The sequence below is a fragment of the Chiroxiphia lanceolata genome, chromosome 11 (assembly GCF_009829145.1).
Source record: "Chiroxiphia lanceolata isolate bChiLan1 chromosome 11, bChiLan1.pri, whole genome shotgun sequence".
Lineage (NCBI taxonomy): Eukaryota > Metazoa > Chordata > Aves > Passeriformes > Pipridae > Chiroxiphia > Chiroxiphia lanceolata.
This window is the reverse complement of record NC_045647.1, coordinates 12,752,189-12,776,805: the sequence shown is the minus strand read 5'-3', so window position 1 is coordinate 12,776,805 and position 24,617 is coordinate 12,752,189. Positions and strand designations below refer to the sequence as shown.

Sequence of the window (24,617 nt, the reverse complement as noted above, 5' to 3'; positions counted from 1 at the left end):
TACAGATTGACAGACCAACATGTTTGCATAATTTAATGTTTCATCTGTTCTGTGGGACCCAAGAGCAGCTTATGATTTGGTGTTTAGATGAGCTCTGTTGTCTTTGTATCATGTTTTTTATGGAGGAGAAGCTGCACTGCAGCGTCTGCAAAGTGCTCTGTCGTGTTCTGAAGGAAGATTGAGACCAGACCTCTCTGTTTCTCTTGAGCAGAGCCAGAATTGCTCACTGGAGAGTCTTGGAATCAGTATTGTCAAGTGTAATTCTTAAACTCAGTTTTGGTAATGTGGGGGATTTGTAGAAAAGCTGTTAATAGATACATCTTTGAGAAAAATGATCAGGAATTATATCTCAAGCTTCTAAAAAGAAAGATTAACTTAAGTAGATTTGAATCAGAGAACCTATACCTGAGGAGCAAAATTTCAAAGAGCTGTGGAAGCTTACTTGTGAAGTCAGCAGCCCAAGGGGTTTACAGACTGTGCTTAAGTTGGTTTCAAAACCATGTATGTGACTTGAATCCAGGGGAAGGGTGGAAATTCTGAGGAAGGACTACAGGTATAACTGTGAAAACAGTTAAAAACCTACAAGATTTAGCAAATAAATATATTCCACTGTCAAAAAACTCTGCAAAACAACCCAAACAGTTTCAGTTATGATTAAAAATAGTACAGATATTCCTGAAATCTGAAATAGATACTTATAAAGGGGGATGATAAAGGGGTAGGTGAACAGGAAATGTGATTGCAACGTGTGTGCGATGACATTGAATTGGAAGCCCACAATTTGTGTTTGTCCTTGGGTTGAATGGCTTCACTTTTGTGCCCCTGGGGGTTTTTTTGTCAGTTGAATCTCAATTGCAACAATAACCTTAAACTCACTGGTGTGTTGGTGGTTCAAGAACTTGTGAAGACATAAACACAATGGGGCCTCAGTCCAGAGTTGGGAAGTTCTATGATAAAACAAAGCATAAATAGTAATGGAACAATAAATTAATGAAAATCTATTATTAGATAATTGTAAGTTTGCCTTCATGGCTAGATTTAAATGAATTTTGCATTATTTGACTTTAATGAGAAATCCAAAACCGTTCTGATTCTTACTTACCTTCTTTTTCAGGTTGCTGCTAACACTCCCAGTATGTATTCTCAGGAATTGTTTCAGCTTTCACAGTATCTACAAGTAGGTTTTCTTTTAAAGGCATTTCGTTTAACTGTTGTTCAAGACAAACCTTATGCTTTATCTTTGGGCTTGTGTTTTGTAAACAAGAACAGCATAAACCTTTTCTATAGTGAAATAATGTAAAACAATGTAATTGCACGTGGTGTAGTTTTGTGTAAACTTTCAGGGTTTTGCATGAGCAATATAAACTACGTCTCTTTTAGAGGAAACATGGAAGTTTCCTATATAGAAACTTCATGAATGCTGTGTACTTGCTTTTCCTGGCCTTTCTTCTCTCCTACCCTGCTGTCCCCAATTTTCCTTTGCTCACAATATTTTTGTTATCATCCATTGCTGTGGATGTGCTGTGGATGTGTAGAAAAGTCATAGTAACACAAGGAAGGCAACACAAGAGGTCATTTCATGTGCCAAGGACTAGTTTGTTTCTGAGAATGTAAACTCAGTGTGAATATTTCTGACCCCGTGTCCATTGGAAACAGTGCTGGCAGCTCTTCTTCCTCGTTGGCATCACCAACCTTTTTGTGTCAGTTTTAGTAGGTGTTTTTTTTCCCCCAAAAGATCTCATGCCACAAAAGGGTTAGACTGCAAAATGGCAACACATTAAAGGGTGTGCTAATAGATCTAAGTACACAATTTAGAAAGGATCACAACATCAGCTTTCTGCAAAAGATAAGAAACCATTTTTACTGGTAAATCCTGTCTAGGTTTAATTTATATGTAGTTCTACTGATTTATTTTGCCTGTTTTTGTTAGATAATGGCAATTTTTATTTGTTCACATAAATGCTGAGGCTTTTGAGATAGATACTGTCTTTATATGTATTTGCTGACATAGCAGGAAGCAGCTCAGGCAGATGCTCTTTCTTGGGAAGCCAAATACATACTCACTCCCCAATCTGTTCACTCTCCATATCCTGGAATTGTTAACGAAGATGCTCTTCTATCTCACTGACATAAACCAAAAATCCAACAGAAATAGTAGTTCTTGCTTGGCATTTTTCTTTTGCGACCTGATTTGAGGATGAGCAGCTCATTCCATGGGAGCTGCCAAGCTGCCTTTTGGTGTCTGCAGTTTTGTTACTCAAATTATTGACAAAAGACAAAGTGTTTTCAAGTCTTGGAAAGAACAGCCATGTGTCCTCAGCGTGTGCACCAGATGCATGAAAAATGAAGGTTTTCAGGAACCTGAGGTTACAAGATATCATTTTCTAATCAGACTATCCAAATAAATGTGTGGATGGATAAAATGGAATGGGGTTATTGTGGTTTTGAATATATGACAGTACTTGTCACTCACATTTCCTTTTTTTTTTCCTTGTATTTTGTGATCTCTTCTGTTGCTTCTGATTTTCTGAGCTGTTCTAGCTGAACTGACTGGTGCCCTGCTCTCTTCACAGGAAGCCTTACATCGGGAACAAATGTTGGAACAGAAGCTGGCAACCCTTCAGCGATTACTTGCTGTCACACAAGAGGCTTCAGATACTAGTTGGCAGGTATCTGCAGGCATCCTTTTCCTTATGGACTAAATTATGCACTAACATATAAATTTTTAGCTACCAATTTATAAACAATGGGGGGGAAAAGCAGCAGAAATAATAAAAACTTTATGGTGGTTCTTTAAAACTGTGAAAAAGAGAATGTTTAATAAATTTTGTGATTATGTGCCAGTTTGAAATAGCTGTTAGTAGTGAATATTCCAACAGAATTCAGGTCTTTAAAGCAGAACTCTACTGGCACTACATAAAGCACATATTAATACCAAGGTGATGGTTCTTTTCTGCTAGGCTTTAATAGATGAAGACAGGCTGCTATCAAGACTAGAGGTTATGGGAAATCAATTACAGGCTTGTTCAAAGGTAAGTAGTTCACCTAAAGTTGAATGTTAGTAATTCTGAAAGATACCTCTTTTGGAGTGTTTTTTGAAATTAGCTGGTTGCAGGAAAGCAGTTGGAACATAAACTTTCTAAATTGAACCTGTGCAATTTTGTTAATCTGAGTAGCTCTGTTCTGTATTTCATGGAATCTGGATCAGTGGCTATTGTTTTCATTGTCCATGTGCTGTCTGATATTCAGAGAAACAAATATGCACTGCCTTGATTGTTGTTTAGGTCACTTATGCTTACCTTGAATTTTAATTTTTATTTTGTTTCTATTTCCTCTCAACTACCTACATTATAAGAAATTTTTCTGCAGGTCCCATTTGAGGTATTTTGTATGGGACCTCATAGGTCTCCTAGGCTTGACATTGTCATAACAGTGTCCAATAAAAGCCCCATCATTTTTCTGTAATCAAATCTGACCATTGAATGTGTGCTGCTATACATACACTCAAAAAAAATGGTTTACACCCAGTTATATCAAGCATCTTTGATCACTGATTTGTAGACAGCATATTCCCATCTATCAGAAATTGCTACCTACTTTTAATACACCAGGCTTTACCAGGGTCTGTTATATTTAATCAGCAAAATACTACTTTACATTCTATCTTTGAATTGTTTTACATTTCCAGAATCAAACAGAAGACAGTATACGAAAAGAGCTTATAGCATTACAGGAAGACAAACACAACTATGAGACAACAGCCAAAGAGTCCCTGAGGCGGGTCCTTCAGGAGAAAATCGAAGTGGTCAGAAAATTGTCTGAAGTGGAGGTATGGAAGTTTCATGCCAAGTCTTTTGGAAATGCTGAAATAGTTGTAACTGCTGCTACTTAAATTCCTGTTTTGTTGCCTAATGTGTAGTATGCCAGAATCTATTGTACCCTGACACTTGCAGGGTATTAAGTAGTACTGTTTATTTCTCCTGTTGGACAATACTAAAATTGGTAAACAGTTAGAGAAGCTATTATTGCAGCTCCTCCCTTTTCTACCAGATTTCAAAATTCGTGAAGCTGTCTTACAGAAGTTAGTATGTGTGGGAGACAAGTGAGGGGAAAACAACATACATGCTTTAAAAAAATGCTGTAGAATTTATGGAAACATACACTTAACTACTTGTACAAAGTACACTTACGAATGAGCTTTTATGATTCAAAGTGATGGACACTTTCTTCAAATAAGATTTCTACCCCTATAATATCTTTCCTCACTATCTTTTTCTTTATTTTCTTTTTCCTTTATCATTATTTGCTATGTTCCCTTAGATCAAGAAGTCTCACAGGACTTAAGTGCACAAAGTCTCTATTCTCTTCATGGTTTTGAGAGAATGCAATGCTGTAATCAATAACCTTAGGAGATTTTACTTAAATACACCTTCTTATGTTGTAATAGTTCTTGGCAGGTTTGTTAATGACTGGAGTTTTATGTGTACTTCTACCTTTCTTCTCCTTTCCTGTCCTATACTAAGAGAAGAATGTGCTGACATTTATTCTACTTGTTCCTCTTTACTTTGACTTATGAGGGAGAAATAGTAATTTAACTTGAGTAAGAGATTTGCTTGAGTGCTTTCTGCCATGTACTTATCTCTCCACACAGAAAAGTCATTGGCTCCTGGTTGAGAGTTTTTCTTTAATGGTTATTATGTAATGTAGTTTTTAATGCACTTTTGTTTAAAGGTATTTTGGTTCTGAAAGAGAACTAGGTCAGAGGTTGTTAACTCCCCAAAAAACCCTAAACCCAAAATGAATCCCCCCCACCAAAGGCCAAAAATGAGTTGATGATCAAAGAAACAAACCTTGAGCTGTGAGGAGGCAACTCTCTACACCGTTCAGTTGTGCTGCTGTCACCGAACTTCACGAGCATTCCTTGCCTCCTGGAGACCCAGCTGCCTCTTGAGCAAGGGGACCTTAGTTTAGATGCTTTTCCACATTATGAAGTACAAAAAAAGATTTAGAATGCTTCCTTGGAGCCATTTGGCTGTTATAATGTCTTAAATCATCTTTTGCTGGGTGAAAAGTATGATGAAATCTGTTGATTACATTGAATTAAAAACTATTATAGAACTTTCAGTTTATCATGAAAGGGAAGAGAATGGTGGAGAGGGATCACACTTTTCAGTTCTTTATTCACAGTTATATAGCCCACTATGGAATATTTGGGTTGGGGGTTTTTTTCCCACATACATAAACCAATTTGTTTTTCATATAATCTGTTCTTTAAGTAGAGCATTAGAGTTTTGTATAGATCATGTTTTTGCCGAGACCTGATCTGTTTGTTTGGCCTTACTGACTAGGAACAAAGCAGCTAAACATGAGTAGTTACATATACTGTTTGGAAAAAGTAGATAATTTTTAGCGTTTGGTAGTTTATTGTGTCTTTTTTATTATTTATTGCATAATAATTCTGTGTTACAGCGGAGTTTAAGTAATACAGAAGATGAATGTACACACCTGAAAGAAATGAATGAGCGGACTCAGGAAGAATTAAGGGAATTAGCTAATAAATACAATGGAGCTGTAAATGAAATTAAGGATCTTTCTGACAAGCTAAAGGTAACGACAGAACTTAATCTGATATATGATGAAACTGCGATGAATGCAACAAATAAATACAATTCCATTTCTAATGTAGTAATCAGAAAAGGTTGAGAAGCTTTTTAAACAACAGGTTAATGATAGAAAGATGCATGTAATCTTTTACATATTCTTTTGGTTTGATTTTAATGTACTTGAAGCTGTCATAAGTTAAGTCACTTGCTAAGAAGGTTTCTTTTCTGTTCATTTCGAAAGTTACCAAATTTTTGAAGCCAAAATGTATTTTAAGATAAAATTATGTAAGGTGTAAAACTTCACATTCAGCTGCTTTTGTATAGACAAATAACTTTCAACTTAAACATCTTACAGGTAATGGAATTGGAAACTAGAATTAGAAATAAATTTGCAATTTGTGTTGCCTCTTTGTGCAGTTCCAAACATAACTAGCCCACCACGTAGTAATAATATGGCACAGCTACCAGGGGGTAGGAACATGCTGTTAGGTTTGTAATTAAACTACATGTCTAAGTATATAATTAAAGGTCCTTTATGCTGGAGAACAGAATAAACACTTCATGATAAATCCTGTTCCTCCAGAGTTTCCAATCTAGATAAGTAGAAGCTGTGGAGGAGGAAGGTAGTGGTGCTGTCTGTGGAGACCTGAGATACTTGTTGCATTTGTCTTGGATAAATACTCTTTGAGTCCTAATTCAGTATCTCAGACAGAAGATTTTTCTTTCCAAATTAAAAGGTTCAGTTGCTGGTCTTAGAGCAGTTATGAGTTAATGATGATGCTGAGTATACCCAGAAGGGTCAAAACTGAAACATATTACTTAGCTTTGAGGGAGAAGAGTCTTTGAAACTTACCATGAGATCCAGCAAGGAAAAAGATGTGGCTTCAATCAAGTTGGTCTGTGCAGTCAGTGTGCGTTCAGTTCAAAAGGGCTCTTGAGTTGTGATTGATTTGAGATGCTGGGAGAGTTCAGGTGTTTCTTAGTTCTTGGACCCTGTTACTGTAAAATTTATGTTCCTCAGACAAAAAGTTAGTTAAGGTATTTTGAGATTCTTTCTGTCTTACTGTACTTGAAGAGAAATTTATAGAAGAACAATAGATTTTGCGTTTTTTCTGCTTTCTTTATCTGACTAGCAAAGACAGTTACTTAGATCCATTTAGCTATACAAAAATCAAGGAGACATTGTTTCACGTGTTAAGTTTGATTTGTCTGGGGATTTTTTTCACCTTTTTTGAGCAGGTAGCAGAAGGAAGACAAGAAGAAATCCAGCAGAAAGGACTGGCTGAGAAAAAGGAATTGCAGCATAAAATAGATGAAATGGAAGAAAGGGAGCAAGAGCTTCAAGCAAAAATAGAAGCTTTGCAGGCCGACAATGACTTCACCAACGAGCGCCTGACAGCTTTGCAAGGTTAGTCACTAGCGGGGGAGAAACTTTGGTTATTTGTTTTTCTTTTAATCTGTGAAATATCTTTCTCTTGGACTTCTGTTTACAGTACGGTTAGAACACCTTCAGGAGAAAACTCTTAAAGAACACAACAGCTTAGGTAGGTGTGATCAAGTTTCTTGTTTCAAGCTGGTTTCCGGATTTTCTGTTCGTTTACTTTTGCTGGGACAGTCTCGTATTCCCGGTGTCTGGCGGAGGAGTTCTGTTTCCCCGTTATCCCAGTAGGGAGTTCTCCCGGGCACGGAGAGGGGACAGGGGTCGGCAGAGGGCGCTGGTGCTGCGGGTGTTCAATGCCTGCCCAGGGCCCGATGCCGAGATCGGACTTGGAGGGGTTTTACATCCTTATACATTTTAAAATCCTTTTATATATATATATATATAAAAGGATATATGTATGTATATATGTAATAGGCAGTCATTCTTTGGATGTTAGTAACCTTTCATATGTTTGAACAATCAGGAATGTGGTCTGTAGTGCAGAAAAAGCCATCACACTTTGCCTGCTTTGTTTGATTAGGTGCTTAGAAGGAGGAGGTAGCATGAAAAGCCAGATACATTTCACAATGCTGTATTTATAAAGAAACAAAACCCAAAACAAAATCTTGCTTGGTTCCAAAAATAATACCCTTTCTTGATCCTAGGCATACAAGTTGACGACTTCATACCTAAAATTAATGGGAGCACAGAGAAAGGTAGTGTATCTTAAGGCTACCTTTTGTCTTATGGTTTATGTTTGAAGTTGAACAAATTCAAAATGTTCTTGAAAGTTTTGCTTTGAATAATATTCTCTTTAAAAATTACATTGAATTTTTCCACTCCACTGACCAACATTTTTTTGCTTAGATTTTCAGTCTGGGTGTTTTTAGAAGGTTCTGTAAAATGTAACATAACTTGGAAGTCGTCTTTTTCTTTTTCTTTTTTTTTTTTTTTGATGGGCTGTCACTGGAATCAGTAGGAGTTTACTGAATCATATCAGGCTTGTGACACAAGAAAGTGAGAAACTCACTGGCTGCTTTTCCTCATGATTTTATTTTCTCTTACAACACACAGACAATACACCATTTTTCTAGTAAATTTGGTATGGTAAGTAAAGTCAGCAGAACCTATTTTTTTATAACTGACTTAAAAAATGTGAGTATATAAAATACATAAATAGTAGAAACTAATTTTTTAGTGCTCGGGATTGTCTTTATGTGAAACAGGAATTAATACAGATTGAACTAAATGACAGGGTTTCTTACAGACCAATTAGTTAGAGCCAAGTATTTTAGCTCATGTGTCTTAACGTGCACTTGAACTTTTCTTGAATCAAGTTATCCAGTAAGAATATGGCCTATACCATATAGAGTAAAGAGTATTCCAGTTTGATTCCAAATTCACTAAATTGTTTGATTGGCTGATATATGACTGTCCTCTGTGTCAATTTTTATTTTTTCCTTGATGTAACTTTCTTTTACAGTCTGAGGAATGGTGGTAGTTGAAAGATTGAGGCACCTGTATAGAGAACTCATAGTTTTAACTAATATTCACAGTGTTGAAGGATTACTGTGTGTATTTTTGAAACACAGTTTTAAAGCTTTCTATGCATATTTGTAAAGAGGTTTTTAACTAGGGACACCAATAGCAAAATAAAAAGTTTAATCATGACATAACTTCATGGTTGTTATTTGGAGCAGGAGGAAAGGTCTGTTAAACACCCATAGGAGCTGTACCTAAACCTCCTCTTAATGAAGAGTGCTGGTTATCCCTCAGTGCCTCAGGATTTTGATCACTTTGCTGTGGTGCACACAGTGCAAGCAGTTAACTCAACGTCTGTTCCCAGTTCTCTGGACTGCCATGAGATTTGATTTTTAAATAGATTGATCTATCTTGCTGATGCATAATTTTAGGTTGCTAATACTTGTAATGGTTGCAAGACTGGTTAAGAAATAAATCTACCTTTGTTTTTTCATTTTTCTTTTAAAACTTTCCACCCACAGAAGTTAACATCTTTACAAGGCAAAACTGAGGAATATAAAGATTGGGATTCTTCATTCTAATCATGTAAACCATAAAAAGATGTTGAAAGTGAGGTTCTTGGAGGTTATTAGAAAAACAGGCAATACTGTGAAAAGCAGTAGCCTAGAACTAATTTGAAACATTTAGTAAAAACTGTTGAGCTCAAATACGAATCATTTTATAGAGAAATAATTTATAACATCATATTAGATATAAATTTTTTAAAGAAACACTTTGTTTTAAAATAGTTTGTAGGAATGTCCTCTGTTTTTTTAATACTGATACTTCTTACCAGTTTAGATTTAAAAATTGCCCATTTAAAAATCATGATGTGATTATAGCAAGTATCTTTTGTATTACTGATAGTTTTTTGTCAAAGTTGAAGAAGCAGTCCCTTTTTGACTTACATTGGATTGCATAAGAGTCAATGTCATGGATGACAAAATGGGTTCCTCTGTACTATGAGTAACAGTGTAACTTGTGCTTAAACCTGGAAGTTTTAGGAAGCTGTTTGCCAATTTATTTGTCTTTATTAATACAGACAACATGTAACTGCTTTCTGTGTTTATGCAGTCTATCACCTTTTTTGTCCTGCACATACCATGCTATTTTATTATTCTGTATTTTAGCATAGTCTTCCATTATTCTGCCAGCTGTACCACATTCTTCTGCATCTCTGCCATACTCGGTCCTTCCACATTTCTCTGGCATTTTACAGCTTTCTGCCCTGTGTTCTCTTCATGACAGTCTGTGCCTTTCTGGATCTTCCGGTCCCATACCCCTTGTATGACAGATGGGCAGTCATTTGCTCTGCCAGATTTTGGATTTTGTTCTCTTAAAAGCAGCAGGAGACAGTTACTGTTGGTTGGGTTTTTTTTGTTTTGGTTTTCTGTTTTTTGTTTGGTTGGTTTTTTTGTTGTTTTTTGTTTTTTTTTCTGAGTAGTCTTGCATTATTTTAGAAGAGCTAAGAATTTTGAGATTATAATGCAGATTGAGCAACTTTGGCAACAAAAGAGAAAAATTGTAAAACCGTGTAAAAACAGTATATTTTTTAAGATTCCTTTTGTCTTTCTCAAAAGGTCAGTTCAAGGCCTCAAGGTTTGTGTACAGACACACTCCCTGGCCATGGCAAGAACAAGGGGTTTGCACTACTTTTTTCTGTAGCAGCATTCAAGAGCTCTATTCAGACTAGAGGAACTAAAAACTCATGTTATAGCCTTTGCAGAGGCTTTTTATAACCATCATCATTCAGATGATGGTGGTTGGGCATTCATTTTCTCTCACTGCATATATGGAAAAGCTGGTGCAGAAGAGAGGAACTTGCTTATACATCAAGCCCCTGATAACAGTTGTGTAGAACCGAGTTGTATTTTTCTCAGTGAGTTGCACCACACCTGGCTTTCATCTTTAAATTTTGTGAGCCATGTATTACATAAGAAAGGTATGAGAAATTTGTGTACAGTCACTTAGAGGATCGTGTCTAAAGGAAAAAAAGTTTAAATACGGAAAATAAATAATTTTTAGAATAACTTTGAAGTATAGTGAAGCTCAGTATTGCAGCTGAGCTGCTGATGTCAGAGCTAGTGATTGAACAGTTTGGTTAGAATGTCCCACATTCTGCAGGTTTATAATAAAAGCAGCGTTTTCAGACTACTGGACTCCTGGTGAAATGGTTTTTGAGATCCTCCAGGAAGGAAGTGTTGGCAGCTTTTCACTTGAAGAGATGCAGGAGCTGGGAGCTGAACAAAATGACATGGAGCAACTTGAGTAAACCTGGAAATTGAGCCCAGTGTTAGGATCTCTACTGTAGAGTAGTCCTTTCAGGAATTGTTTCTGTGCAGTGAAACCATTTAAAAAGTAAAGGAAGATATTCAACAACACTTTTAAAATAAATGTTTTTCATTTCAAGTGGGTATTAGAGATGAAGAATCAACATGAAGACTAATGAAAAACTTAAATACCCTTTTAAAGCTAATAAAAATGCTGAAGAATATAGGTTAAATACACATTTCTTTTGAAAAGGCAATTGAAGTACTTCCTTCTGATCAGTTCAAAAGAGTATTCTTATTTCCTAGTATCACTCAGACATCATTTCAATTTCATGTCTTGTCTGCTTGCATATTAACTCAGATTTCAAAAGTTCACTGTGAATACACAATTACAAATATTGTTAATACGCCTTTCAAATTTTTTGTTGCATCAATCTGAAAATGATAAGAAGGTGTAAACTTAAGTGTTTCTTTCTCTACTAGAGCACTTTCTTTCAAAGAGTGGAGGGGACTGCACTTTTATTCATCAGTTCATAGAATGTCAGAGTGAGTACAAGAGTGTTCACATTTGCTTTAAAAACAACAGAAAACCCAGAAAAGGTGGATGAAAACCAGAATTGTCACTGCTATTTAATTTTTCTGTGGAACTGTGGCACTGTGATATCAAGCAGGGTCTGTAGGAGCAGTGAGGGTATCTTTGCTCTTGCAAAGCAATCGTCACATCATCTCTTTGTAGCAGTTAATCCATTATTGTGCCCTGACCAACAAAAGGGTGGTGATGTTGCAACACAGCATTTAAAACTGAGTGTAATTTTTCACCTGGTACAAATTAAGTTGAAAGCCTAACTCTGTCAGTTTAAACATACATCACAAGCTTGTAGGACAGAGATAAGGTAATGATGCCTTTTCACATATCAATAAAAAGAGAGAAGAGTACTGTTAAACTTCAAATAAAACTGGTTTGTAGCATAAGGAATTAATTTTTTATTTAAGAGTTTATAGAAATTGTGTACCTAAAGTTGAGCAGAGAGAAGCATTTAGAAGCAGAAACAAGAGAGTATCTTTTTCTGACATTATGTCTGTGGGACTCTTCCCTTTTAAATTTCGATGAGGAAGTGAAGCAGACTTGTGTGACTTTACTGCTGGTGAGAAGGGTTGCAGTGCTATAAACTGAATGATGTGATACTGCCAGTGTTTGTCTAAGAAAATTAAAACTTTATTTGAAAACTGTTTATTTTTAAAAATGACTGGTAGCTATCTTATGTCAGGCTGCTGTTTAAAATAATTCTAAATTTTGCAAAGATCACATATGAATCATCTTTATTTGGTACATAAAAATGAAGTTAAATGTTTGAGTAATCTTTATTTTTGTCTAGACTGAACATGAAGAGCACACTGAATGATGTTCAAATACAGATTGGTTGCCTGTTTTCATTGTTTGGATGTTAGCTTAACCTATTTTAGCAGAACTTGGATTAGTATCACTTCTGCAAACTAAATATGACCGATCTTGTAACTATTGAGAAGGAAAAGTAATTCTCAGTATCAAAAGATTCTAGGATATAATTGAATCAGTAATAAGAGTAAAATAAAGTACCATGTGTTTATACCCTACCCATTCTTCAGAGATGGAAAGCTACAGGGTGAAGACACTTTAAGGCCTCCATCACCTCACTTTGAAAAGAATGAGTATGAGTTCAAAGGGTTCAGGATTTTGCATTTTTTACGACAGTCTAAACTTTTAATTTCCCACTGAGAGCAAAAAAAAGATTCCAAGTCAGCAATTCATACTTGGGTTGAAAGTTTGCCTTTTCCAAATTCAAATATGTTTAATCAGACCTCACAATATCACGAGGTTAAAAACTGCAAACTGCAGGATCTGTTATTTTCCTTTTGTATGTGAATGCTACCTTTCAGTCTTACTCCTGTTCTTTGCTCTGTGTAGCATTGAGGGTTAGGAACTTCTGGTGAGAAATTTTAGAGTTCCAGAGATCTTCAGGAACTTGAGTTTTAAGGTATGCAGCAAATACTGAAGTGTAGAATTGGCAATATAAAGAAAGAATATATAGTTCATCATGTGGTACTATGTAGGAGTTTTGCCCCAAGGATTAAGTATAGAGAGAGGAGCAGGTTTATTACTTAAAACACAATAGTACAGTAAAAATCCCAGAAACAGGAGTCACTCACTGAAGTTGTGTTATGTAGGGCTTACTGCTTTGTAATAGAAGCAGAGGAACTGAAACTGTAGGATCTGCAAACCATAAGAGAAATCTAAAAACAAAAGGAGAATTGAGACAACCATCCAGTTGGTCAAGAAGGGAAGGTTCTGAGTTGGTGTGCTTGTACTGCGTGCAAAGTGTGCATCTCCATAGTTCTGGGGGAAAAGCACTTAAATGGGGAAAGCACAAGCAGAGAAATGAGGAAAACCTGCTTGAGTAAAGGAATTGGAGTATGGAGGATAGCACAAGAAGAAAAATGAGCTGTTTAAGCAGTCTGGTATTCTATACAAACAGTGGCTGTGGAGGTATAAGGCAGTTGAAAGTGCTCATCAGTTCAGAGCAATTAAAACCTCTTGAAGTACTAAAGCTGGAATATTTTTGGTGGGGCAGAAATAACAGGACACTGAAGTCTTAGTTGCAGTGCAGCTTGAATGCTTGATTTCGGTAGTATTGTTTGTAAAATCCAGCTTTGTAGGTTTTTAAAGGTATTTTTAAATTATTTTGATTTTTTTTTTTAAGTGCAGTACGCTCACAATTTCATTCAGTAACATGTCCTGATTTGCAACATCTGCACAGTCTTATGAGATCTGGCTCTGAATGATCTGGGAAGTCTGTTACTTTCTGATCATTACATCCAGTTCACTTGTTGCTCATTCCATAACTTTTCTTGTTTCAATAACCACTGGTGAAAATCAGTGATACCGACAGCAAAAGTCATGGTGCTTCTTTTTGATTAGTTCATAATATGAATTATTACCAAAAATGGTGATGATGTATAGACAAAAGTGAGATTTGCCCTGCTAGCTTCCTGCCTTTAGCTCCAATCTAACCCTTCCCTGTGTCCTTATTTTTTTCCCCTTATTTTGTGATTTTTGCATTTATGATTTGAAATGCAAGTTAATGTTTTTCCTTTTTACCAAGCTGATGTTCAAGAAGCTGTTATTAGTAGTTTTTGGATGGATTGAATGGTTATTTTTAACTTTGCCATTTGACCTGCATGTGGCAAGTAAAGTTAAAGCTCTTTAGTATCACTTTTTTCAGATGATTGGAAATTTGTGTTTTGAGGGTCAAGTTTGCTTTTATTTTGATTTTCAAAACTGGCCTTCTTCGAAGACTATTTTGGTACAAAACCATTAAATGTATTGGGAACATGTTACTTAAGTGGTAATTTTAATGTTAACAGATCTTAGCTATTATATTGCACACAGTGATAGGCAACCCAAATCTAAAAGGGAGTTCTTAAATTGAAAAGATAGGAAATGACTAAAAACCTAAAGGGAAGCTGCCTATGAACTGCTTTCATCAGCAAAAAGGAATACGAAAGATGAACTGAAAGCTTAATTTCACAGCAGATTGTTTCAGTAAAAGCATTTATTTATTATATATATCTCTCTGCTACTTTCTGTGACTTTGTTAAGTAGTGACTGGATAGCATGACAGATAAAATTCTTTTGTGCCAGAAATTAAAGACAGGATCCTCACCCAAATTTATATTTTGGTAGCCAAAACTGCATGTCTTGATTCAGGGAAAACATTTAAAAATAAATCACGTTTGTGAAGTTTTCTGAAATAGCAATGTGAAAAGATGCAGAGATTCGAAAGAGATGTTTTAAAGAAGACATGTCTGTTTCTTTTACTTTCTAATTGTTGTCTGGCTTCTACTGTTTTTAGTGACTGGGATGGTAACAGAGTGGAAAATAAGATTCTGTGTAGTTCAGTGATACCAGCATCTAATTTTCTGTGTATTATGTAAATACATGCCAGCACACTGAAATAAACTATTTTTTGTTGGCTTCAAAATACCCTAATGGTAACATTCTTTAAACACAGCATTCTGTAAGTTAGGAGAGATGTCAGTCCCCAAGTGAAAACTACTGGCCAAGCTGGGCAAGGGACTCTGGTGCTGCTGCTGAAGGTCTTGGCTGAAGAAATAGTGTCAAGGAGAAACCGTGTGTACAGATGGTGAAATCTATAATGGACACTAGAAAACAGCCATGGTGGAAATGAAAAAAAATAGAGAGAGTTTCTTTTAGCCGTGGGAACTGAGTGTAAAGAGCTGCTGCAAAAGTTTCAGTTTGGAAAACATTTGCCTGTTGTTTTGTGCTGTAACTATTCTGGATTTAGCAGTTACTGCATTCAGAAAACTACAAGATCCATCACTTCATAAAGCTAAGTTTTGCTCTGTAAACTGATTATAGAAGCCTATTTTAAGCTGGCAGTCTAGCATAGATGAGATGTTACCCCTTCAGATCAAGCAGTTGATCACTACTTGAATTTTGCATTCAGCTGTTTTCTTCAGATTTATAGGCGGAATTCCCGACTGTTTTCTTGCTGTCTTCCTCTCCACCACACTTTCAGCCTCAGATGAGTCCTGGACTAACTTTTGATTAGATTTATTTTATTTTTAAATGGAAGAGGGCTCCTGATATCACTCAAACTCCTGACTTGTGGCTGCAGTAACTTGATTCCCTCCACGATGCCTTCCTTGGTCTGGGGACAGTCATTCTCTCCAGCTCTAAGGAACTTGAGGCTGTCCTGAACTTGGATGATGAGTTATCACCTACAGTTGCTTGAGACCTGAAGCCAATTCTAAAAATCCAGTGTGCTGTTCAGTGTATTTCTGAAGCAGTATTAGTAAAATGTTACAGGAATGCCAGATAATATTTGTGGATAAAAGGAGTTGGAGGGAACATCTCTTTTAGACTGGTTTACCTGGCAATGTGGGAGGAAAGAGGACAGGACAATCTTTTGGCCATGCAAACTGTTCTTCAAATCTCAGGTTGGTTTTTTTTTTTGTCTGAGAGCTTGTCTACCATCTAGGGTTGAAAAAATTGCCTCCTCACAAATCCTGTCCTGCATCTGTCCTTAGATTGTCATGGTTACAGCAGCATGCCATTGGAGGAGTACAGGCTAATCTTCAGAGCTGCTTGAAGCTGGAGATGCTGACTAAAGCTCACTATTTTATTTTTTTTTTTAATTAAAATTTTGAAAAAGATTTACTGTCATCCAGCTTCCTGAATCTGAACTCTCTTATGTGTGCTGTTCATCCAGTCTTCTCCATGTCTCAGTCACCTGTTAACAGCACATGGAGTAAGCAGCAAACTCAGTTCCCTGCCTGGTTATCAGGGATCTGGCAGGGAAAGCACAGAGGGAAGACAGAGGCAGCTTCAAGCCTGATGTCTCAGGGGGTGTTAACAGCTTTCAACAGGATCTAAATAGAAAGATCTACTGCATAGAAATTGAGAATGTGATCTGCAAGATGTGACCCTCGATAATTTTGTATGTTGGCGGTTTTAGTTGCTTCTTAAGTAATTTGCAATAATGAAATCTCATCTGAAAAAAGAAATTAAGTAATGATACAATAGTTCTTTTAGTGTCTTTGATTAATCCAAACTTGTTCTTCCCTTGGTCCTCTTGTTTGCCTTCATGTCCTAACTGGAGTTAGGATGAAGTTAGCAATGTAATCTCAAATTGAACTTTTTAGGTTTTTGTGCACCTGACATACACGAACAGGGTTTCCAAAAGTAGACTTTATATAAAAACTCAATTTTTGTGAACTTGAATGTGATGCATTCCTAGTTTTTGAAAGTTTATGCAGCTCTCTTGAAAGATTTAATCTAAGAAAGGCTGTTTCTTTGTACCTTTCACAGACCTTTAAAGCAGTTGTGATGTGAATGGGGGGCTTCTCTATTGCTGTTTTACTGTACTGTATTTCTAGATGTCTGCTGTGTTGGGTGGACACCTATTTCAGGGAACCAGCTCTTAGAATTCTTTTTCTGATAACTAGAACCTGAGAAACATATTCATAATTTATTACTTTTGGTTAGGTTTTTAAAAAGTACATAAAATTAATTTCCCTAAATTCTCATTAGTGAACTGAAGGATTATGTAAGTTAATAAGGAGAAGTAATTATGCACTGTGTCACAAAGTTCCGGTAGGCTTGTGTGCTCTGTGTCGTTATTCTGTGCCAGAATAAAGTTTTTGTTCAAGCCTGAGTAGGAAGTAATATTATCAGCTTTTAATTTGGTCATGGAATGTGCTCTACGTAGATGCGTACAGGGAAAAGCTTGTTAAATTTGAGCTTGGAAAGTAACACTTATTTTGTTTGGCAGACAAGATCATAGATGAAGGACATCTAACCAAAGTGGAAGAAACAAAGCTTTTGAAAGGTTAGACTTCTGGATTGTTTCACTGTTTTTGAAGCATGCTTTTTATGTCACTCAGTGCATGTTCTGTGTTAAGCCAGCAGTTTGAGTTTTGATTAAATACACATTTGAGAAGAAATTCAATAAAAGGGAGGTAAATTGTTTGCTGAACTCTGCTCCAAATACTACTGCAGGGTAAAAAGATTTAATGGAAACAATCTTGGAAGATTGAGTGCATGAAATGCTGATCTCAGTATTGACTGAGTTCTGACCTTAATATGCATTTTTTTAAAAATTACAATAATTTTTGTAAATTGAATTCAAACTTTAATGTCTGCATAAATTTCAAACAGGATCTTGTTTTTGTTACAGGGCTAAATAGAAATAATGCTTGGTCTCATTTTAAGTTTTCAATAAAATTGTATTTTAATTTGACTATTTTCTAACTCAGACCCTTATAACTGTAAAATAAGCATTAACCTCCTAAATGTGCCTTCTCCAAGTAAAACATATCTGTGCATCTCTAACTCTCTTCTCTAATGTATAAAGCAAGTTAAATTAAAGGAGCTAATTAGAAAAGACTTGTCTTGTGAAGGAACAGTCATCCTGATCTTACAGTGCCAGTCAGGAATGCTACAAAGTGTGGAAGTCAATATTTCCCATGTGTCCAATAACATAAGATTGTTTGGACTCGTAGGCTGGCTCCTCTTTTGTAGCATTTTATTGGTGTCTAGACATACTAACTCATTTCTTTACCCTCTGTCCTTCTGCAAAGTGTCGTTTTGTTGAATAAGTGTGAGCATGTTAGAAGTTCCAGTATTCTAGAGACATTTTAATTTCTTATCTTCCTTTAGTGCATGGAATTGCACCTTTAACTTCTTTCTGTATGTGAGCAAGCTATAGAAAGGGTGCCATATTTGGCAAAGAATGCATACAATAACTGTAATGTAACACTTGCATGCCACTTATTGCAAAGCTGGGAGCTATTTTTAGTGGGTAATATATTCTAACTCATCAAGTAAGTATGATGTCAACACATTTTAATATACTTCATCACTTTTGCTATATTTATTCAGCTCAGTTTTATTATGGGAAATAGGAACAACTGCTGTGAAGTAATATAGTACAGGAAGGTGTTTTGTGCTTATGACTCTGGTTCCAGAATAGGAAGGAGGTTTCTAAATCATTTCTCTTTTTGACTTCTGCTGCTTCACATGTAGATGCATCTTTCCTCTGGTGCCTGATCTTCTGTGCCTTGTTCCAGAGGGAGGAGGGCGGGAGGAGGAAGAAGCCAGTGTACCCGAGGGTGGGTGGGAGGGAATTATGAGGGGGAGGTGGGGGAGAGAACATTAATTCCGTGGTTGGAGCTCGCGTAGTTCCTCCCATTTCACACAGAGCAGGAAAGCTGTGTTTCCATGGATGCCCAGATATGGTAAAGTTAGTTGGATACAGATCTTGTTCAGCTTAGCGCTTCTGGATCGGCCGCTCATATAACTGCCATGGGTGAGGCTTTTAGGTTATCCTTTGCTTAATATTTTAAAAAGGATGTATTACTTTTAGTAATTATTTAGTAATTATTAGTGGCAATGCTGTGAGCTTGGTTCTGTGTGGTACATGTAAAATGCTTGATTTGTAGCATCTTCAGATATTAGTTAAAAACCTTATTCCTAAAAATAGGGAAGTATCCTTTATGTTTGGGGGTGGTTATTTGCTAAAACAATAAGTTTTTAACTACTCCAATCATTATGAACTCTGAAGTCTGTTAAAGTCATGGGAGTTGTTTGGAATAGCTGCCAGGTCTGAACCCCTGATGTGCTTTAACTGTACAGGTGTTTTCCCCTTCCTCCTCTCCAGTTATTTCAGTGCATTAGCATGAGAACAGTCTGGCTCTTCATCAGCTGCTTTGTTTGTACTTGCTACCTTCTGTTTCGTGTACAAGGGGATGTTATTCTGGCACACAGAGATAGAGAATTTTTCATGTCAGATGAAGAAAACTTTTTTTTTTCCTGTTAACCTATCTGTGTTTTGTCATCTTGCTGATTTTCCCATGTAGTGCATCAGTTGTTTTCAGTTTGAACTTAACTTCTTTAATCTGGGGGGAATTTAGTTCTGTTCTCTTGTTATTTGAAAAAGCTTTCTCATGTCTCCTTTGTTTTTTATTTATTTTCATATACTAACTCTGTTGGTATAACACACTTGATTTATTTCTTGATGTCCTTCTTTCTTCCTGTGTCCTGGTACTTCTTTGTTGCATGTACATTATCTATATGTGAGGAAATGATTTATGTTCACCATGCTTTTCTGCATGTATGGTAGAAGTAAAGTCTGTGTACTGGGAATGTTGCATTGACTCCTTTTAATATGTATCTCTGCCTGGAACTTGAGACTCAGAGGAAACCTCTTCTAATCTACAAGTGGGGAGCAATGCTGTCAAACCAAGGCTCTGAACAGTCAGCCTAGAAAGATTTCATTATGTGTAACCTCACCTGCGTGTTGGTTCCTCACTGAGACCTCCTGGGTTAGCCCACACCAGAGATGGTGTCATTCTTTAATGGACCCATCAGAACTGAACCAGAGTTATCATTTAAGAAAAATTAAAAAGAAAATATTTTGGTCACATAAAATATTTAGACTTTGAGTCAGGAGGGATGGTTCTCTGGGGGAAAAAAATGCACTGGTATGATTAAGTCCCCTCATCTTTTGAAAATGTCTCCTTGAAAACCTAGAACTGGGGAAGTAAAAAAAGGAACAGCAAACAAAACAAAAAATAACTGTGTGGCTTCACTAAGTTGCATGTAATAATGTAATGAATTATGTGTGAACAGATACTTCATGAAGGTATTTTTTTAGTGGAAAGGACATACATTGCTTTCTCTTAATACAATTTGAGCTGAAAATTCTTTCTAGAAATTCCTGTATTATTTTATATCTCTATGGTTCTTTAATGGTTCACGCCACACTTTTTTTTAACGGTACAGTATGTACAAGACTTGTTGCTATTATTTTATTTGTCCTAAATACTGAAGCACAGTTTTATTCTTAACAGCACTTTCTTTCTGACTTGCTACAGTATCTGCATTGTTTTAGTTTCCTTTTCTTATTTGTTCTCTGGTTGAATCAGCTTTTGCACAGTTCCAGCTGGCAGGAACACAGTGTTAACCCAAGTTCAAGCTGTGCACGAGGCAGTTGCATCCCCTGTTAGAGGCGAGGGTGGATTAATGATCCAGGGATGCGGAATCCATTTTAGCTCAGACTTGCAAAGAAATTAGCTACCACCAGGTTTTTAACTGTTTCTTGAACTGGGTCGTTTTCTATTGACATTGAGCTGTACTTGGGTGTACAGGAGAAACTATGAACAAAGCATTTACTGACTGTAGTTGCTTTTCCTTGCCTCTTGCAGAGAATCAAGCACGAGTCAAAGAATCCAACGATTTGTCAGACACTCTCAGCCCAAGCAAGGAAAAAAGCAGCGACGACACTACAGGTCAGAGTTTAACTGAGGTTTCTGTAACATATAATTTTTTTTAATTAAATCACTTAATTAATCATGAGTATCTTCTTACAAGAGTGGGGTGTATTATGCAGAGTCAAATACAAGCTTAAAGCACTATTGTCTATTCTGCAGCTTCATAATTGACTCTCGTAAATTGAGAAGAACATAAAAGCTTCTCTCCATGTTCAGAATGAAACCTGTCTGCAGTCTGCCTGCTCTCTGAAAGGTTGGGGTTTGTTTTTTGGTTTTTTTTTTAGATGCTCAAATGGATGACCAAGATCTAAATGAACCTATTGCTAAAGTAGCTCTTCTAAAAGGTAAACAAACTTATTTTTCTACCTTTAGGTGCATAATCTGTATATGTCATCTTTTTATCTACCTGTTTTTTATCAAAAGTGCATTGAAGTAGAGTGCTGAAATTCAAAGGTTTTAATCATGTAGTATGTAAGAGTTAAATTTAAGTATCAATAATGACTCCTTTGGGTGATATAATATAAAAGCACACTTCTCAGTGTTAGTATAGAAATAATCTGTGTATAAAGGTAGTCTCTGCACTCACCAACACTGTTCTAGGAATTTACATGTCATGACTTCAAGTAGAGTTGAGAATTAGTCAGTATGCACTTAAGTTAGGGTTAATAGCTGTGAGGAGGAGGGATTCTTCCATCACTGATGTGCTTTAAGCATTGTCTAATTTTACTTGCATAGCTTCCATCACTGTCAGAAATGCTGCTGTTTGTAGCTGACGGGTTAACCAAAACAAGACTTTAGTTTTTCTTTTTAACACAATCAAGAATTGAATTTCCTATTGTAGCTGTATTTAGAATGATTGCTGAGCTGTAGCTTTGAGCTTTATAGCTATAAAATTAAAATTTTTTACTGTTCTTTCCACTGAGGGCTTGTGATTAAAACTTAATTAACAAGGTTATATTTACATATTCATGAGCTGGAAAAGATGGCATATTAATTAGTTGTTACATTTAGCCTACTGAAAATTAATTCTATGCTTTTTGTGCAGGTAGATATTTGATAAGATTTGTAAAATTATGCTCATGTTGTGATCACAAGTAAAAAGAATGTCACAGTTCTTTGTGATTCGGAAAGACAGGAAACCATAACAGAACTTAGGAGACCTGTAAAAGAGCTTTTTTTCTGCAATTGTTTGCACTCCCTAATTTTACAACAGAAAGGCTTCCAAATATTGCACAAATTACTTTTGCTTTTGGCAGCTATATAAAATGGAGTTTGATATTTCCCAGTAGGCATCAGTTCAGCAAAGCAGTTTAGAAAGGAGTATTTGAGATACTGAGCGTGTTCCATTTGGGGTTTGCTTTAATACTTGCAATTAATAACAAGTATAGTCAGTGACTTCCTATTCTAGAAGGTAGAATTTGATAATGTTGTGTGTAGTGATTGACAGTCTTATTTTCAGTTATAAATTTGATGTTGGCAGCAGCTTCTATTTGAAAAAAAAATTCAGTTGAAAAGCATGAAGTTCATTAAGTATCAGAACTTTTAAGTCTAGAATGGGAGACATATTAAGGAGTTGGTTTTCTCTAAGCATTGGCACATGCACTGAATTCACAGCTGGAACAACCCTTCATGTGTAAACTGTATGGTAGAGAAACTGAATTCAGCTCATGTCAAAGTTCTATTTTAATTCTAATTGGTTTAGTTTTAAGATGGCCAACTGAGGACTAGTCCCAACTGCCTCAATGTCTTAGTTATCTTCTGCAAACAAATTAAAGGGAGTTCATGGACCCCTTAGGCTGAAACCCCATAGATTCCTGAATTCTCCTTTTATGCAAGACAAGTGTTAAGTTCTGCCAGAAGGGTTCATTGAACAGCCCAAGACCAGGATCAGGCAGCTGTGACCCTGCTGCTTCCTGCATTGCACAGCAAGGGCAGGTGTAGTTACACTTGCTCTGTCCAGGGTGTGCTAAACTGGCAAGGAGGGTTAATTGGGCACTTAAAGGACTGAAATCAAGTTTTCTATAGTCTCTTGCTAATGTAGATGTTTTCATTGCTTCATCTGTCTTTACTCAATTGAAGATTTAAACCGTAACTGTTACTGAATTTTTAAGTGAATAAGTAGAAAAATACCTATTTGCATAGAGAGCTTTGCTATTGAATTAACTAAAATAGTTGGAATAACTTGTTCCCTCTTGAAGCTATTTATGGACACTCCTATTTTGCTCTCATGAAACCATTACAAAATATCTGTACAATGAATCATTTGCCCTTTTAATTTTTATGAAGAGCCTATAAACCCCCACAGTGTTGAGGTTTTTTTCAGGGAGCTACTTCATGTGCCTGACTTTGCCCTAAAAAGGATCTTACTTGCCACAGAAAGACTTTCAAGTGGCCTTGTTGTGCTGTCATATAATTAAGGAAGAGTGAGAACATTTCTGATCTGGCAGCTGTTTGGGACGTGGAAACAGCTGCTGCAAAAGGCAGCGGTCTTGTTGGAATTCGCAAAACAATGGAACAAGAAAATTATGAGACTTCTAATTGCTCTAGTTTCATCCATGCATTTTCTATCAAAAATTTTGAGTGCATTCAGGATTAGTTTCAACTTTCTACAAGTCAGAATCGGGCAAAGAGGGGAGGGGGGAAAGCTGTCACAGATTAGTTGGTTTTTCTTCTCCCCTTTCCCCTTTCCCTGCGAGGTAAATGACTTTAAGAGCCATTCATAACAGTTCCCTGGATACTTCTCTTTAAACAGGCTGTTTGTGACTACTTATTGCAAAGTTAGAGACAGGTAAATGTTAAACAGATGGAAAGAAGCAATAAATGTCACTGGAAGGTTGCTGGTCTTGTTCCTATCAATGCCCCTGTGTTTTCATAGTAACTACAAGACTGATCCATGGAGTCTTAGTAGAAAGTGTTTTCAGTTGAAGGTTTGCTGAATAGTGGTAGTTTACCTAAGAAATTTTGAAAATCATCAATGGTCTGTTGATGCAGAAAGTTTGGGAACTGTTGTTTTATGTTACAGTAGCCAGGTACTTTACTTTAAGTATATGATAGTTTCCTTCACGTGGATCTTACAAAACTAAAGAAAACTCAGGGTTTTAATTGTTTGTGTGATTTCACTGGAGTACCCCGAGTATTGTCTTCTGAATAACCTGAGAAATCCTGCAAAATTCTGGAAGTCAACTACTGTCAGACTTGGAGAAATACCAGCCTGCTAATAAAGTTGCTTCCACAGGCCAGGTACATACAGATAGGGGATCAATTAAGACCACAGCCTATGTGTGGTTCTGTGTCATCTCTGTTATCAAAACAAAAGTGTAAAGGCAAACAGAAACAGAGCTTGGTTAATATCTTCATGTTTGTAAATTCTAAATTTTTAGTATTGACATAAATGAATGAGGGTTTTCAAACTGTTGTATTTGACCTTTTTTAAAAAAAAATTTAATTTCTTTCTGGTACCTTGTTGTAATTAATGATAACTTCTTTAACCTTCTCTGAGAACAGTTAGTCCAAAGCTGAACACTTCTGGAAATTGCTCAAATACTTTTTAGTTGCAGCTTTTTACACTGATTCTCAAAACAGGTTTTTGTGATGTGAATTTGCTTCTTAAGGGAGCTGATTCTAGGCATGATGATATTTAGTAGTTTTGTTATTTATATAGAGCAATTCTACTCACTTAAAAATTATTTTTCAAAACTAAAATTACCTTTTGATTTAGAAGCATGTCAGGCACATGAAAATTCCCCTTTTGGGTTGGAGTAGGAAAGAGTTTTTACCTTGATTGTTCCTTTGCTCAAATGATAATGTTGTCCCTTAAACTGAGCCTCTCATCTCCTTTGAAGCAGTACTGTCTTTTATGATGTGTGCTTTCAATGACTAGAAAATCCTGTCCACCAGCAAGTTCATTTAGGGTGTCTTTTATTGGATTTAGAACACTGCTTCTTTATCAGGAGTGATTGGAGCATAATTTGT

The 24,617-nt window shown here is 36.3% G+C and overlaps 1 protein-coding gene across 42 annotated transcripts in view; it reads left to right on the top strand.

The window, feature by feature from the left end:
- Positions 1–24,617, top strand: part of SLMAP (sarcolemma associated protein) — an 86,489-nt gene that overhangs the window by 40,710 nt on the left and 21,162 nt on the right. For 11 of the 42 annotated variants that reach the window (XM_032698585.1, XM_032698587.1, XM_032698588.1 and 8 more), the window contains exons 5-16: positions 1,115–1,177; positions 2,574–2,669; positions 2,961–3,032; positions 3,689–3,829; positions 5,470–5,607; positions 6,843–7,011; positions 7,097–7,147; positions 7,689–7,739; positions 11,298–11,360; positions 17,147–17,203; positions 20,580–20,663; positions 20,930–20,989. In XM_032698585.1, coding sequence (XP_032554476.1) covers positions 1,115–1,177; positions 2,574–2,669; positions 2,961–3,032; positions 3,689–3,829; positions 5,470–5,607; positions 6,843–7,011; positions 7,097–7,147; positions 7,689–7,739; positions 11,298–11,360; positions 17,147–17,203; positions 20,580–20,663; positions 20,930–20,989 — 1,045 coding nt within the window. Of the gene's footprint in view, positions 1–1,114; positions 1,178–2,573; positions 2,670–2,960; positions 3,033–3,688; positions 3,830–5,469; positions 5,608–6,842; positions 7,012–7,096; positions 7,148–7,688; positions 7,740–11,297; positions 11,361–17,146; positions 17,204–18,391; positions 18,416–18,512; positions 18,683–20,349; positions 20,459–20,579; positions 20,664–20,929; positions 20,990–24,617 lie in introns of those variants that run through there. The other 31 variants (XM_032698596.1, XM_032698568.1, XM_032698570.1 and 28 more) reach the window with 16 other exon arrangements.